This window comes from Geospiza fortis, unplaced genomic scaffold (assembly GCF_000277835.1).
Source record: "Geospiza fortis unplaced genomic scaffold, GeoFor_1.0 scaffold275, whole genome shotgun sequence".
Taxonomy (NCBI): Eukaryota; Metazoa; Chordata; class Aves; order Passeriformes; family Thraupidae; genus Geospiza; species Geospiza fortis.
This window is the reverse complement of record NW_005054341.1, coordinates 4,995,143-5,011,883: the sequence shown is the minus strand read 5'-3', so window position 1 is coordinate 5,011,883 and position 16,741 is coordinate 4,995,143. Positions and strand designations below refer to the sequence as shown.

Below are 16,741 nucleotides of genomic sequence, written 5' to 3'. Positions count from 1 at the left end.
CCACACAGGTCTGTGTTCTTAAAACTTTGTATTTTTCCTCAGTGTCTGCCCCCTGTCCAGCTGGGAGCACAGGCAGGACAGATACCTCAGGTGCCTACAAAGTGCAGTTTCCAATAGGATTTTTCACTCCCCCCTTGGAACAAAGTGGGAATGTGTCCCCTTCCCTCCTGCTCTAACCATTCCTTAAACTTGAGCTCTGGCTCATGTTATGGGGGGTGAAAATCATCAAGTTTAAGGTTTGCAAGCTCTGGTGCAGCTTGTCTGCAGGGAAGCTGAGTTCCCCACATCCTTGTGTGCATGACTTCCTTTTGTGAAGGACAGATGTCACCTGGATGCCTTTATAGGTGGGACTTATCAGGATCCTGGGCACAAGGCAACTGTGTTTTTTTAATCATGACTGGGTATTTTCCCACAACTGTCTATGTGCCCACCTGCCTCCAGGGGTAGAAATGAGCCTTCAGGTGAGCTGTGGGTAAAGTGTTCCCTTCAGTGGTACAAGAGCACAAGACCATTCCAGTCTATTGTATGGGGATGGAGCAGCTGGAAAATCACTCCCTGCTGATATGGAAATGAGGTTAGGAAGCTGTTGGGCTGGGGGAACTTCAAAATAGGTTTGCTTGAGGATCTTTGGCTTTTTTTCTTCTCGCCATAATAGAAATTGACTCCAGTAACTACTGCTGGCTGTCCATAAAACTTGTGCCAGAATATATTGCATGCCTTTCTGTTCCTACAGAAAGCTAATAATGCAGGGCATGTCCCACTAGAGGGAACATCTGTTTGGAGAGGGGGGAAAAAAGGAAAAAAAAAAAAAGAAAGAAGAATGAAAGCAATCCACCTGGCTTTTGAAACATTCCAAGTCTGTCCGAAGGACTGCAGAGAATAATTATAGGTGCTGTACTTGTATACCAAAAATATCACTGGAGGAGCCTTGTTGACATTTAATCGTTCAGAACTGAAAGTCAGAATAGTAGTGGGCTTTTGTTTCAAGTGGTGCTGCTAAGAAAAATAGCTGAGGAGGTGAAAGCTTGACTTAGACCCTCTGGAGCCGTGTTTCCTTTAGGAGGTGCACAGTGTTCTGGTGTGTTTTGGTTTGCTTGATTCTCTCCTTTTTGAGGAGACACTTTGTATTCCCCCCTGCTCAAGGCAGGAGAAGGAGAGGGGAAGAGCAAAGTGCTACTCCAAGTGTGCAGTAGTGCTGGTACTGGAGAGAGGAGCACCAGTGAAAACCAGAATGCTTCTCAGCATGTCTGCAGCAAATACTGTTCACATTTGCACACTCAGCAGGGCGTGCTGGGGGTCTCTGCTCCCACACCTCCCCAAGTTAGCATCGGGGTTTTGCTGTGGAAAACAGCGGTGTAAACTGCTCTCTGCCACGTTGTCATGTTTGGTGACTGGGCTGCGTGGTTTTAATTTGCTGATATGTCTGATTTTTGTGTCTCCCACCAGGGCTGTGCATCCTGGAACTGGTATTACCCTTTCCACTACGCTCCCTTTGCCTCGGACTTCGAGGGTATTGCAGACATGCCTTCAGACTTTGAGAAGGGCTCCAAACCGGTAGGGCTCCTGATTTATCAACTCATTCACCGCTGATTTGCCCTCTCATTCCAAGTGTCCCACACCTGCTCGTCTGTTCTCAACAGTTCAAGCCTCTTGAGCAGCTGATGGGGGTGTTCCCGGCCGCCAGTGGAAACTTCCTGCCGCCAACGTGGAGGAAACTCATGACAGACCCAGTGAGAATCCTTCTTGTTTTCCTGTCTGGAAGCTCAGGTCATCTTGCATTGGTGTGAAGGAGACCTGCTGCTTCTCACTTCAGGCAGAGAAATGCTGCAGACCAGGAGGGAAAGGTTTTGGAAGATTGCAGTGGTTCTTCAAAATCCTTAAAAGTGATTTCTTGGAATTCAGATGTCATTTCCCAGCTCTCTTACACTTCAGATGGTTTAGTTTCTTCCAGAAATCTTCCAAAACTTAGTTGGGGAGCAGATAGCTTACCCTAATTAGCTCTCCTCCTTATCCTATTTTTTCTCTCCTCCTTAATTTCTTGTTTTAAATCTCTGAGTAGTGCAAGTGCCCATCCTCACTTTGTATTTAAATGGCTTTTAATGAAAGCTGTTTGTGTTATCAAAGACCTTTCTGTTTGGCACCATGTGACATTCTGAACCCATGTCAAAGCTGACTTTAAGGGTGATTTTTGTTTTTCCAATTCCAGGAATCAAGCATCATTGACTTCTACCCTGAAGATTTTGCTATTGATTTGAATGGGAAGAAGTATGCTTGGCAAGGTGAAACTTCAACTTTCCTTTTGTTAATTTTTAGATATTAGTCTTAAAAACCTGTAAAAATAGAAAAAAATTGGAAAATTATCTTAGTGAGAAAACACTGCACAAAGGTAACTTGTGTTGTTTGTTGTGGGGACAAGTATTTTACAGCAGGTGTATTTTTGTAAAGAAATCAGTATGAAGAGCGAATTATGAATCAGTAGCTGGTTTTGGATTGGCAATGATTATTGGTAATTTCAGCAGTCATTCTAGATTTGTTCATTTGTCCTGAACTAGAGTAATCATTCTTCTCTTTTTATCAGCCTCAGTGTGTAATTGTCTTTTGTCTCCTTTGCATTTAATTAATGGATCTTGTTCTGCACAATCAGTGGCTCATTAGTACTGTGCCAAAAATACTTTGGGGAATATAGAAATATTTTGGAGCATACAAAAAATTGAAAAAGAGCTACAGCATTTATGCAACTTTTCCTTTCTTTAGAGAATGTTAATTTCCAAGGTCTGCCAGATTCTGTGGCTGGGTTTAATTTACACTGCAATTAAAGTTTTACCTTTTCGCTTTGAGTGCAACAGGTTTTGTTTGAATAAAGCCACAGAAAGATCTGACTTCTGAAGCAAAAACGTGATTCCTTCAGATTCACACTGTTCTAGCTGTTTCTTGGCTAAGGAATCTTATCAGAGCTTGCCGTGCTGGTGTCTGTTTTTGGGGGTGTTCTGGGTTTTTTCAACAAGTGGGAGGAAACACTGTTTTGGTTTTGCCAGGTGTGGCATTGTTGCCCTTTGTGGATGAGCGACGCCTCAGAGCTGCCCTGGAGGAAGTGTACCCTGACCTCACTCCTGAAGAGAGTAAGAATTGGGGTGTTTGGCTAAAGAACTGGGGTATTTTGTTGCCACCTATGAAATTCAGCGTAAATGAATGAAGAAGGTGTCCTCGATGTTTGGTTGGGTTGAGTTTTTGACAGACTCTTCCTCAGGGGTGCTGTTGATAATCAGAGTGATCCTCAGTGGATTTGTTTTGTAACACTTGTTCGGCCTATAAAGGCTAGTATTTGTTTCTCTGTTGTACAGAAATAACATCTGGTTCTTGTGGGTAAAATGTGGAGGTTTAGGTTTTCAGTCTGAGTCCAACAGGTTTTGTTTGAATAAAACCACAGAAAGATCTTACTTCTGAAGCAAAAACATGATTTTTGGAGGTGTGTGGGGTTTGGGGTTGGTTTTTATCAATTCTGTCTGTATCTGCAGTGTGACTCTATTCTAAATTCACCATTCCTCCACTGAACACAAGATCCCCATTATTTTACTGCCTGCCAGCTGTCCTTGGGACCAAACACATCCTGCTCTTGGGAGACATTGTCTTTCCTGTGTTCTCAGGGAATGTTCAGATCTTTCTCCTAAATCACAGGGAAACTTAGCTTTTGTGGAGGTGTCACCAGGACAGCCTTGCTGGCTTGCTGCATTCCTTCCTTCCCTCTTTCCCCTGAACTCTTGCCCCATTCCCATCATTTCTCCAGCCAGGAGGAACAGCCTTGGCGGTGATGTTCTCTTTGTCGGGAAGCACCATCCCCTCTGTGACTTCATTGTGGAGCAGTACAAGACCAAGAACACAGAGGTAGGTTGCACTTATTGCTCAGTGGAAATGGTGAGATGGGAGGTCTGAAGTGCTGCAGCTGAAAACTTCCTCCCTAGGCAGTGGACATCCCACCGGAGCTGTGCCACGGCATCCAGGGAAAGCTCACCCTGAACGACAACGCCGTCCTGCCAGATCAGTGAGTGTGGCCTTTGGGGTGGGTTCTTGCTGCTAGAGGGCCCCTCCTGCTCTTATGGCAGCAGAAATGTTTTTGTACCCACAAGGATTAAATTAAAGCTCCAGACAAAGCCACGTGTGTAGGTCTGAGGGTTCAGAGCAGGCCTGTGTTACTTCCAGCTCAGTGAAATTTGCATTCTATGGTCCTGTTTTTTAACCTCTCAACTTGACTTTTAAAGCAGCCTCAGATATCTTTAAAGCACTCTAATGCATATGTTTATTTGATGTGGAACCTTTGTTTGTTTGTCATTTTGCCTGTGGAAGGCTGATTTTTATGTGTTTAGTTATTGTTTTATGAGGTGAACAAGGCCTGGATAATAAAAGGGGTAGTGCTCAGTGGCCTGGTTCAGTAGGGTCATGTTTTGGCTTCTCTGCTTTTGTGTGGATGTTAATGTGAGCTGATGTGACTTCCCATTAGTGCATGTTGCCTAAAAACCCCAAAACTCTGCTTTTTATATGCTAATCTTCATTACATCAGAGAAAAATCCAGGTAGTGATAGTTTAGATATATTTTGGCTTAGATATATTTTGGCTTTGTCCATTTAGTCTGCAGCACTAAAATCAGGGCTGTTCCCAGCTACACAAACTAAGAATATTTATACTTTTAGTTTTCTTGAGAGTCCATCCAGTCTGAGGAATGGTCAGTGTAATCTTCACCTTGTAGGATTTCACTCATTTCTCTGACTGTGCTCAGAGATACAAGCAGGTGTTCAGTGCCTTGTTTGCATTAAGTGCACAAACACTGGCTTGGTTGGAGAGAAAATGTGCCTCAGATCACTCTAATAGACATTTCTCCATTGTCATGGTTGAGAAGAATATCACCAAGTTAGAGTTTTTCTTGGAGGGAACAGGAATAAGAAATCTCTTCTGGCCTTGCCTTCCCTAGACAGATCCTAGAAAATCCCCACACATTTGCTGCAAAAGAGGTGACATTAAGAAATAAGGATTCAGTCACTCCAGTGCTTAGGGAAGTACTTGGTTTAGGGGAAAGGCAAGTTAACTTTGAAATAAGTGTTTTGCAGGCTTAGTTGGCAGAGCAGCAGATGGTGAGAAATGTGTTTGGTGGTGTTTTGACAGAGGTTTTTCTCTTCACCAGGGTGGTGCAGTCTCCTGTTCCCATGCTGCGGGATCTGACACAGAACTCTGCAGTCAGGTCAGTAAACTATGGGCTTCCATGCAAGGGTGTGCAAAGTGCAGCACCCAAAACACTGAAATTCACTTGTGATCTGTGTCATTTTTATCTGCAGAGAGGCACAGCTTGGTTCAGCCAGAGCAACAGCTGTGCAGAGAAGTAATAAATGCTGAGTTACCCTTTGTCAGGGCACTGTAGGAAGGATGTCCTAAATAGAGATGTAGTTCCTGTGGGTGATGAGTTAAAGGAAAGGTTTGGCTTTTCCATCTGCCACTATCAGGAGGTTGGAATTGTTCTGTGCTGCTCCCCGTTTCTCTGTCACAAGGATTTTTCCTCCTGTCTTTGGAGGTGGTATGTGCAGTCAGGCTGAATTTCCCAGGGAGCCATTATTCTCTTTCCTTGTACCCTCATTCTTTCTTGGTCCTGGAAAACATGAATTCCATCTGGAAGAGTGAGATTATTCTGCTTTCTGTCTGCTTTTAGCTTTCTTGGTCACAAAGCAGTGACTGCTATTTCACTTTGTCTCCATTATGCAATGAACTTAATCCTCAAATACTTTCTTCTAGCATCTCATTCAAAGATCCACAATTTGCTGAAGACTTTGTTTTCAAGGCTACAGTGTTACCTGGGGCAAAGTAAGTGTCAGCTGTCAGCTTTCAAATCATTCAATTCTGATTTATCCATCTGAGTATTTGCTCTGACAAGTACTTATGGAACTGTTCTCATTGTTCAGGAAACCTGCTCCAGTTCTGAAGCCAGGAGACTGGGAAAAAACCAACAATGATGGCAGGCCTTGGAGACCACAGCTTGGCTTTAACAGGGACAGGAAACCAGTGCATTTGGACCAGTCAGCGTTCAGAACCTTGGGGTAAGGCTGTGGGGTTACTGCTGCCTTGCTGGGGTCACTGCCCTCCTTTTCCCTTTTTAAAGTCAAAAAAAGAGGAAGGGATTGGGCATGGAGTTTCCAAGCCTAGGTGCTTTTCTATGTTGGACACCTCAGTGTGTGATATTTAAATTCAATATTGCTGAAAACTGAACATTACAGTGATTTTGCAGTAATGCCTTGTTTGCTTTTTGATTCTTTTTTTTTCCCTCTTAGCAGCTAGTTCTAAGTCACTTTCCTGCTGTTTGGGGTTTTTAAAAATTTGTTTGGTGGGTGCTTGCTTATAGGTACAATGAGAATATTATGCACAAGTGATAATTAAGACTGCTAATGAAGACAGGAATGTCTTTTAAGCTTTTATATACAGAAAAGCTTTAAAAATTAAATCGGTTTCCATACTGGGGAGTGCAAGGAGCCATGCATTTATCAGAGCCAGAGAAGAGAATGTTTTAAAGGAGACTGGCAAATAAAGTTGGACTCTGGAGTGTCTCCTTAGGAAGAGAAAATACCTTCTTCATCTTACAGCTCTGGGGGAGCTGCAAGAAGGAAAAGCACTCCCCTTTAGGAAGGAAAAGCAGAGCTGTCCTGGGGCTGCACTTGAGAACCCTTTTGCATGCCACAGTCACAATAAAAAGCACAGCTGTGCCATTGGAAACCTGAGCATTTCCCTGGCAGCAGCTCCTCAGGCCCATGTGTGTGTTGGGATGTGCCTGGGCCCTGATCCACCAGTGCATCCCTGGCTCAGAGGAAAGAGGGAGTGTGGGATGGGCTTGGGAGGCAGCTGTGCTGGGAGATGGAGCCCAGCACAGCATCCTGACCTGCTGCCTTGCCATTTCTTCCCATAACAGGCACACAATGCCAAGGGACAGGGGCATGCCAGGGATGTACCCGAACCCTGTGCCGCTCGGAGCCTACGGCAGCCCCTACGCCAGGCCCCTCATGGGCAGCCAGCAGCAGATCCCCAAACTGCTGTCAAGTAAGTGCCCTCTGCTTCCTGCTTCTCACAGCTGGGTTGGTCTAAACATCACCTCTCTTTATCTATTTCACTTATTTATCTGTGCTTAAATACGATCTGGAAAGAAGAATGTGGGGAATGGGAAGGCAGAACTAGCAGACAGGCATCCAAATTCATCTCCAAAAAGAGAATGTTTACATGGTTTTGGGGAGGTTTTTGGGAGCCCAGCAGTCCCTGTGCTGCTGTTCTTGCTGAGTCCTGATGTGTTGTGGGAAATGCTCCAATGTGCTCTGTCCTTCCCACATCCCTGGACCTGATCCTGCCAATGAGCACTCCCAAGCTCTCATCCTCATGGCACCTAAGCCCCTTGTGCTGAACAGGCAGTACTCTGCAGGGAGTGCCATAGACTGGTTCAAACTGGGGAGGCTTGGACCAACTGCTAGAGGAGAAATCCCAGTCCATCTGTTGGCCTTGGAAAACTGTCTGGTGGCTTTCTTTGATGCGGGCCTCCCTCGCCCTCGGAGCGCCACAGACGTCCCCGGTCGCTGTTCTGCAGGTGTGCCTGGCAAACCTCAGAGCAATTGGTTGGGCTTTTCTTCCCTCCTCCCTGTGCTGCTTTTTCCACGAGGCAGGGGTTGCTGTGCTGCTGTTGTGTGGAGCAGCAGGGAGAGGAGCCAGGTGGAGCTGCCTCGTGGAGGCTCCTTCACCGTGCAGAGTCGTGTGCCAGCCTTGCTCTCTGGAGCCACTTCCTGGCACTCTGCTTTCATGGGACACCACAGTGCTGCACACTGCAAACGTGTCCTCTGGCACTTCACTGGATTGTGCTCCCCCTCTTCTGCTAAGGCTGTCCTAGGAGATTAGACTTAAACTCTAATTAACTTCTCATTTGCACTGACTGCGGCATCAGGTCTTTGCAACGGATTACGGCAGCGCTTGACTTAGAGTTTGGAGATGGTTTCTTTCAGTGCCTCATTATCTGGGGCCTGAGGACAGCTCATGTCCATCAGGAGGATGGATCAAACAGCCTGAGGGCTGTGTTGCTCCCTAGAACCATTCCCAAGACCCATCCTGCTGCCTGGCTGGAGGGTCAGGTCCCAGCCTGGCCCACCTGGGACTGTCAATGCCAAGTGAACCACTTGTGCCTCAGTTCCTCTTCTACCAAGTAGAGTCAGACTTGCTTAAACCCTTGTTAGAAGAACACCTCCAGGTGGCATAGCCCTGGATTTCTGCTGGGATCAGCCTTTTGGATGTCCACCTGCCCAAAGATCATAACACATCCTGGATTATGGATTGTGTGGGTCTGGTGCCAAGCAGACCTGTGAAGATGAGGAGTGTCAGCAGCTCCCCAAACCCCACTGCAGTGAGGCTCTTGCTGAGTGGGAGCAGTCTGCCTGCACAGTGTGGTTGGGAATTCATGAGCACTTGGGCCAATTCCCCTCAGCAATGTTCTGCTTGGAGTCCCCAGAGATGTTCCTAGATGTGGCAGCACAGCATCTTCTTCCCTTTTGCAGTCATCTCTTCAGTCCCCAATGTCTTCATCAGAGTGCTGGTACCTTCAGCTAGAAAATCAAATCAGGAGAAATGGGAAGGCCTCTTGGATGACACAAGGTTCTCTCCAGTGTCCAAATTGTGTTCATCAGCTGTACTGTTGTCAGAGAACTGCAGTTGTGCTGGGAAGCACCCACAGCCCACACATCCCTGAAAAACCACAGCTGATGGGGTCAAAATCCCCACATTCAGTGGGATTGATGCAGAGCAACTTTCCACTTGGTGTGTGGTGTTTTTCATACACATGCTGCAGTAAAATCAGCCTCCAGAAGGGCGATGCGGTCAAGCCAGGAGCCAGCTCCTCCTCAAGAGCCTCAGGGCTGGGGGTGTTCCTCACCAGTGCTCCCTGATTTGCCTTGGATGTGCCAATTTTCAGCTGATGAATAATTGTCTGTGCTGATAACTTGGGGAGTCAAGTGCAGAGTGGCAGCGCTCTGGGAATGGCAGGTTTGGCTCCTGCAGAGCAGGACATCTGATTTATGACTTGCGTGGCAGGCAGTAAACTTGTCAATTAGCTGCCTTGGAAAAGTGATTTTGATTAGTGCAATCAGTAAACACAAAATCTTCTCTTTGATTGCCACCCTGATTAGATAAATTGTTACTTGAGGAGCTGCTAGAAAAGGCAGTTTCTTTGGCCTTATAGCTCTGGGAAATGCCTAAGTTTTGCAGGCTAAAAAAATATTAATTGTCATTCCTTCTCCCGTTTTGTACCTTTCTGAAGTACAATTCACTGCTCCAGACTCTCTCCCTCCGAGGTTATTCCATCAGCCATACAAATGAGTAGGGGGGCTTTAAATGTTTTGATGATGATTTCATTGAAGTCTTGCTTAAACTGAGCTGCAGAAAGGTGTGGTTGCAGCAGGAGACCTGGGTCCTTGCTCACATGGAGAGGAAGGGTCTGCAAACAAGATCTTGCCTGTGTTTCTGTGCTGCTGCTGTCTGTGAACTTGGAAATTATCAGAAACAGAGAGTCGTTTTAGGATATTCTTGATTGAAAGTTGTGCCACTCAAGGGCTGTCCAAAACTTTTAAAAATATTTTAACCTCCAGTTGAAAAACTGCTCATTTTCCCCTGAAACAGCGTTGTGGATTCCGGTGTCCTCCCCTTGTATTCCAAAATAAACATGGCTTTGTGTGGGTGCAGCCTGTTCAGGCCTGGAAAAGCCCTTGAGATTCCCAGGCTGATCAGCAGGGAAGTGCCACTTCCCTACCCTCTGTCCTGGTCTGCTTCAGGCTGGAAATTGGCTGGAAAAGAGGAGCTGAGGAGCATTGGTTGGTAGCTCTGTGTGTGTATCTGGGGGTGTAAAACCAGGCTCATACCCTGGTTGCTGTAGTTGTATGTATCAGTGTAAAGCTGAATAAATAACCTTGCATGGGGGATAAATGAAGAATTATGGGCTGGATTGGCTTTGCCCAGCAGGCTCCTGGGAAGAGCAGAGCTGCTGGGGCTGGGAATTTATTTGGTGTTCTTTGCTGGGGCTGGGACAGACAATCCAGTCAGAGCTAGGAGAGAGGCACAGACTTATTTATTTTACGTTTCCCCCTTCCCCTTTCCAGGGGAGGCCAGGCTTCCATGTCCTGGCCCCTGGCAGCACGGCAGGGTGTCCGTGTGCCGGCCATTATCCAGCTGCTGGAACCAGCTGTTGGAATTAGGTCACACTTGAAGGCCATTGAAAGCCATCAAAGGTGTCAGTGAAACTGGAGCTTTTGATTGACGCTGGCCCCGAGTGCTGGGGGCTGCCTGGGTGCTATTGAGGAGCTGCTGCTTTTATCCTGTTTGCTGACCAGGTTATTTAGAAGGACAACAAGCGTTTAATTGCGGGCCCTGTTAAAGCAGCGTTGCTCCTGCCTGGCCTTTGTTTGTGCCACCCAAACCAGCCCTGCACAATGGGTGAGTGGGTGGTCTCCTGCACGCCAGCACTGGGGCTCTGGCCAAGGTTTTACCCAAAAAGGCTTAATTCAGTCTGATTCCATTATCTGAGACATCATTAATAGGTTTTTATTAGTGTATTATCACTGCCCGCAGTAACTTTTAAATGTACCTTTAGTATCTTTGGTGGTAATGTATTTGTGTTTTGTTTTAGTGAATGCTTTATCCTTTGCATCCTAAATATAATTATATTTACCCAAACGTGAATAAAACAGAATAATCCACTTTATTCCATGCTCTGGCCATTGTTTTAGTTGCCTTTATAGAATAACTTAGCCCAGTCAGGAAAACTGGCCCATATTTTGACTTTATTGGTCACAAACATGGTGTGTTGTGGTAACACAGTGGTGGGAGTGTATTTGAGTGCCTGTATTTTTTATATAGTAATGAATGTACTGGTACAATATATAAATATTAAACTGAGTTGTTAGGGTGACAGATGAGGTTTTGCATCTTCAAAAATTCAAGAGGAGACACCTGCGAAGCATCTGAGCACTAACCAACGCCAGCTCTAGCAATTAAAATTCATAATTCTCTGTTATGAAGCTTATTGAATGTGCTAGAGCCAAAAAAGTTGCTTTTTCTCTGTTGACAGCAGGACTCTGTCCAAGCCAGCAGCAGGAAGCCATGACTTGGAGTGTGTTTGTGGCACATCCAGCCTGAGCTTTCCTGTCTGGCTTCTCAAAAGCATCTCTGGGGCACACAGAGGAGTGAGCACAGCTCGTGAGTTGTACTTGCTCTCTCTTATTTTGCCATCTCATTTTGCCCTCCAGATCTTCGGCCCCAGGAGTCCTGGAGAGGTCCCACGCCCTTGTTCCAGCAGACACCACAAAGGTAAGGCAGGAGGGATGTGAAACGTGCCCAGGAGGGTGGACTGGGCTCTGCCAGCCTTCCCTATGTTTGGTTTTCCCTTCTCTGTTTGCATATTGTGGTTTAAAATTGTGGAAACGTTGCTGTGCAGCAGGTTTTTTGAGTTAATTAATGTCCATGATTTATTGATGTTTTGAGAGCCCACTACGTGGTGTTCATCCTTTAAAAGGCTCGAGTACTTTGTATTAAAAAAAAGGAGGGAAAAACACTTTCCATTAAAACTCAGGCTTCAAAATTAACTTTACTGTTGGTGCTTTGGTACCGTTCTTGGTTCTTTGGCCTTTATCTTATTGAAGCTTTTGAGATACTATGAAATTGAACACAGAGAGCTTAAAACTGCATTAGATTTTGGACAGGCTAAACAAATTTCTTTTTAGGAGGGCTGTGGAGCTTAATGAGGCATAACTAATGGTGTTCCACTTTTATCATTCCTGTGCCACAGCCGCAGCATTAGCACAGACCAGCCATTGATTCTTGCTACAAACCTCTTGAAGTCCTAATCAGCTTCTTTGGTACAAGTTTTTCAGGCCTGACAAGCCCATTGTAGGGCAGTGTCACTGTAGGTCAGTAGTTATTAGTTGCCACTGAAAACAGTTTCTTTAACTACTTAAGGCTGAACTGAATTAAATGCAGAAGGGACTCAGGGAAGGATTATGGAATCTGCAGCCCAATAAGTGCCATCGAATAGAAGGAATGTGACATGGTTTGATAATCAGGGATGTTTTACATGCATCCCCTCTCATTGATGGCTTGTGTGTCCTCCGGTGGGGTGGGCTCAATAAACCCAGGCTACCTGTGTCAGCTATGAATAATGACATTTATTTATGTTTATGGAGGAGGGAGAGAAGTTTCTGCTCCAACACCCAGCTTTTTTCCCCCTGGGTTTATTTGCAAATGTTTCACCATTGAAAATATGGCCTTTGGGGGAATTTATTGAGCTCTCCACAGCCACTTTCCATGGCAACCATTTTGATCCCCACTGAAGTAAGCCTGGCTCCCTTGTCCTGTGCCTCATCTGTGTGGAATATTGTAAGGCAAGATTCATTCATAATGCAAACTTTAATACTGCTTGGGCCATGGGAGTTGCCACTCCCACCCCTTAATTAAATCCAATTTATATACTTTTATTTGTGAAGGACTGCTGCAGGTCTGTTACTTGTCACTGCCTTCCCTTTGTTACACTGTGCAGGGTTTATGAAAAGCTCTGCCAGCTCTGAGGATAAGTAGTTTTGCCATGTTCTTGGAAGGTTTTGGGTTTGGGGAGCAGATCAAAGGTGCTTAGAGCTGGTGTTGAGTTGCTGCCCAGAGGCAAGCACAGAGACTTAAGCAGAAGGTTAAACACAGAGACACTTGGTACAGGAAAAAGCATCTCTACCTGTTGAGGGCATTTTGAGTTTCCTGTTCTTTCCCTGGGAGCTGCTGGCTCCCCAAACTCCTGCCCCTCTTGCTGCTGCAGCTCTCCAGGAGCAATAGGTGCCATGGAGGAGAGGAGCCAGGGATTTGTGCTCAGGGAGGGAAGGAGCTGAGGGAGAGGCCAGCCCTGCTCCAGCCCTGTGGGATGGAGTGGGTGGGCAGGAGGCTGGGATATCCTGGATTCACCACTCTGAGTAAGGGATGAGCAAGGAGCCCTGTCCCTGCCAGCTGTGCTCTTTCAGGGATGGAATGGTGCAGCAGGGGCTAAGCTGGCTCTTCCTTCCCAGGCCTGGGGGGGAAAAACCAGGAGTGTAAAGTTGCTTCTCCATAATCCAGCTATTCCTGTCTCCTGTGCAGGGTTTCTTGCTTTTAAACCTAGTGGTGCACCTTGGTGTGCAGCAGGGAAACTGAATTTTGGGGTCCCTCTCTCCTGTCCTGACATTCCTGGGCACTGCAGAGGTCCTTTCCATGCTCTTGAGCCAGTCCAGTGTTTATTGAGAGACATGTGGTACCTGGCTGATGGAAATGTGTCATCCGGTTGAACAGATTTTTGTTACTTAACCCATTCATAGAAATAATTTCCAAATTGGCTGGGGTGTGAAGACAGGTATATTTTCCTGTATAAATTCTCCTGAATTTAGCTGACCTGGCTGAATGTGTTTGAGTTGGTGTAACTCTGGATAGTGCCTGTGTGAGCTCCTGGGGTGTTCCAAGTGGCACAGTTCTTTTTTGGTTACAGCTTTGCTGTGTACAGATCTCCACCCTTAGGTGATTTAGATCACCAACCAATGCCCCAACAAAGCAGTGATGGTAGTGGTGCTGTGTTTAATTTGTTAAATAGCTCAACTTTTCACTAAATAGCACTTAAAAAGTTTAAACTCTGTGCCAAGTAAAAATTAATGTCAAAAGAAGTTTGTGTTAAACTTCCCCATTCCAGCCATGGAGCAAGAGCTGGCCTGTGAGCCTCAGTCATATTTATCACCAGCACTTGTTGTAGAGGCAGAATGATTGTTAATGCAAGCCCCAGAGCTGGGGCTGTATAGGCAATTCCCTGCAGTTTTCCTTATGGCTGAGCAGTGCACTTTTCCAGGAGAGTCTGCTGTTTTCTAGGAATCATGAGGGCAAAAAACTTAGCACTCAAAATACTAAATCAAAAGAAGCTGTCATGAACAAAGGATGAACTTAGAACGTTGAGTTTGAGAGTTTAGTTCCCACAAATGTAAAGTGCTCTTGGCTTTAACTACAGCATGGCTCCTTCTGAGGGGTGGTGTGTAGTGCACCAGGTAAACCTGGGATGCAGAGCCTCTGTTCCTTGCTGTCCCCATCACAAACCTGGGATGCAGAGTCTCTGTTCTGATCCCAAACCTGGGATGCAGAGCCTCTGTTGTTCCCATCCCAAATCTGGGATGCTGAACCTCTGTTTTCTGCTGTCCCCCTTCTCCCTCCAGCCTGGCCCTGCTCTGCTCAGCCAAGTCCCTCTTCAGCAGGGGTCAGGAAGGATTAACTGTCTCCACTCTCCGTGTTTTTCCCTCACAACATCATATTGTCCTGCAGGACCCACCTGCTCTGAGTCCTTTAAGGAATTGTCCCTCAGCCGTGCTCAGCTGTAACAACCAGATCACGGCTGTAGCATTTCTCTAAATATTTTGAATCAAACAATCTTGGACGCGTTCTACCTGTTGCTTTCTAATTATCATGTCAGAATGGGTACTTGAAGGAAATGAAAACATTTCTTGCTGTGGGTAATCCGGGATGGCAAACTGGGCCATAATGGATGTGGGATCTGCGTTCCCATATAAACTGTACACCAAATGTCAGTCAGCCCGTGCCAATTAGTGCTTATGTTGCTAGGTCACCGTGGTCAATTGAAAACGGCATCAATAGAACTTGAAAAGGTTTCTTCCCGATCAGACCTCCTGACATATTGAGCAGAATAATGGATGGGAAAAAGCAGCCAAGGCCCCTACCCTAGATTCCGAATGCTCGCCGTAAGAATTCATTTGCAACCTGCAATTAACTGGGAAGAATGGGCTCCCAGAAAGAGTCCGGGTGTTCAAAGAAAGCCCCTGGCTCCCATGTGGCACATGTTTACTCCTGGGGTGCTGGGGAGCCTTTGGGATCAGTAAATCTGCCCCTGCAATAAAAGGTGCACGGAAGCCTTCCAGGGAATTGCAAAAATCTGCTGCGTGCAGCCGAGTTTGCCGCTCGTGGCAGCGCAGCTTCCAAGCTGTGCCGAAGGAAGAGGTCGGCAAAGCGGCCTTTAGGGAGGGTTTGGGAGGATATTCCCTGCTCCTGGTTTCTCAGTAGCACTTGGCTGTCCATGCTCAGCTCAAGAGACAAAGCCAGGAGTGGGTCTGTGCTGTGGGACGGCTCTGCAGGAGCCCAGTTCCCACTGCAGCGTTCTCTCCTTGCGCAGAACCGCCGGAGCTGCTCCTCTCCTCGCCTGGAACCGCGTGATGCAGTCCCCAAACCAGTTCCAGCCAGCCCAGTACCAGGGCATGGGGCCCATGGGATACCCCCAGAGACCCGAGGACCGCATGGACAGGGGCAGACAGGTAGGAAAGAGGGGCCCCACATGGTGTGGTGCGCTGTGCTCCCCTCCCAGCCAAGGCTTCCCCCTCCTGGGGCTGTGCAGAGGGAGTGTGGCATGGGCAGGCATTGCTGAGCTGGATTTAGTGTCACTGTGTCACCACACACAGGTGAGTGACTGCCCAGCCTTGGCCAGCCCCTGGCACAAGGCCCATGCTGGGAATGCACCACCAGTGTCCATGGCATGGTCTTTCTCCTCCTGCAGCCTGAGGCAAGCATTCCCACCAGTCTTCCACAAGGAAATCTGCCCACTGGACCTTTTGGGTTCTCCCCAGCATGTTTAAAATGTAGATTCTTACACCTTCCTGAATTGCTGCCCTGAATTTCTTAATTGGCTTTCTGTGAGCTGAAAAACTGCTTGATGCAAATGTTGGGTTCTCCTAGCCCAGAGGAATAAACATGTGGAAATAGCTCTCTGCAGTTAAAAGGGAACAAGCAATTGTGAGGGGAGAACTTCATCCAAAATTGCAAGTGACTTGGTCAGCAGTTCAAGAAAATGCCACAGAGTGAAAATGCTGCTTGAAAGTAGCAGGTGACTCTGCTTAGGGAATTTTTTTTGGGGTGTGATCCCAGTAAAACATGATCTGCACATGCCGTTGTACCAGAACTCTGGGTGTTTACACTGCTAAGCACTCATTTTAAATAAATTTTGGATGTCTAGGTTGAACTCCTAGTTCTACTCCTGTTTGTGGAAGTCAGAACTGTGGGAAGGTTAGTGACCAGCCCCAGGGAGGAGGAGGAGGTGACAGCCCCATTGCCCTGTCCTTTATGTGGAAATTAAGGCACAAACTGTTGGAAATGTGCCTTCTGCTGGCGCCTGATTCAGCTCAGGACAAGTCAAGCTAATTTTCTTCCTCCCAGCCTGCTCACCTGCCCAGTACCCAGATGTGTGTAACACAGCACAGCACCAGTACAAACCCTGCCAGCACTGGTTGTGACTGGAGGCAGAAATCAACAACATGGGTCATAATCACAGGGAAATAATGGGGCCTGAACCTTGGCCCAACCAGTGGATCTCTAAAATACATTTTAATTTTGAATGAGGTGCATTGATAGGATCACATTTCAGAAATCTTTCGTTTTGTGCCACACAGGTTTACCCAAAACCTCAGAGCCAGAGGAATAAATCCCTGACTGCACTAATCCATAGCAGGGGCTGCTGTGCTCCCAGGGGAAAATTGGGGGAGGATCTTTGTGCTGCTGGAGTCTGGGCAGGGTTTAATTAGTCTGGGAAATGGACTCTTGGAAAAGTCTGTCTGCCATGGCACACCCTGCTCTGCCCTTCATCCCGGGCAGGATACACCTATAAAGGAGTCTGTGCTTGGAGCACTTCATTTCCAGCCTT

The 16,741-nt window shown here is 46.7% G+C and overlaps 1 protein-coding gene across 1 annotated transcript in view; it reads left to right on the top strand.

Annotated features, from left to right (window-relative positions):
• Positions 1-16,741, top strand: part of XRN2 (5'-3' exoribonuclease 2) — a 33,093-nt gene that overhangs the window by 13,843 nt on the left and 2,509 nt on the right. Inside the window, exons 18-29 of the mRNA XM_031058283.1 lie at positions 1,447-1,554; positions 1,641-1,730; positions 2,207-2,279; positions 3,036-3,119; positions 3,785-3,882; positions 3,960-4,039; positions 5,174-5,230; positions 5,776-5,844; positions 5,943-6,077; positions 6,941-7,068; positions 11,298-11,358; positions 15,224-15,362. Coding sequence (XP_030914143.1) covers positions 1,447-1,554; positions 1,641-1,730; positions 2,207-2,279; positions 3,036-3,119; positions 3,785-3,882; positions 3,960-4,039; positions 5,174-5,230; positions 5,776-5,844; positions 5,943-6,077; positions 6,941-7,068; positions 11,298-11,358; positions 15,224-15,362 — 1,122 coding nt within the window. The remainder of the gene's footprint in view (positions 1-1,446; positions 1,555-1,640; positions 1,731-2,206; positions 2,280-3,035; positions 3,120-3,784; positions 3,883-3,959; positions 4,040-5,173; positions 5,231-5,775; positions 5,845-5,942; positions 6,078-6,940; positions 7,069-11,297; positions 11,359-15,223; positions 15,363-16,741) is intronic.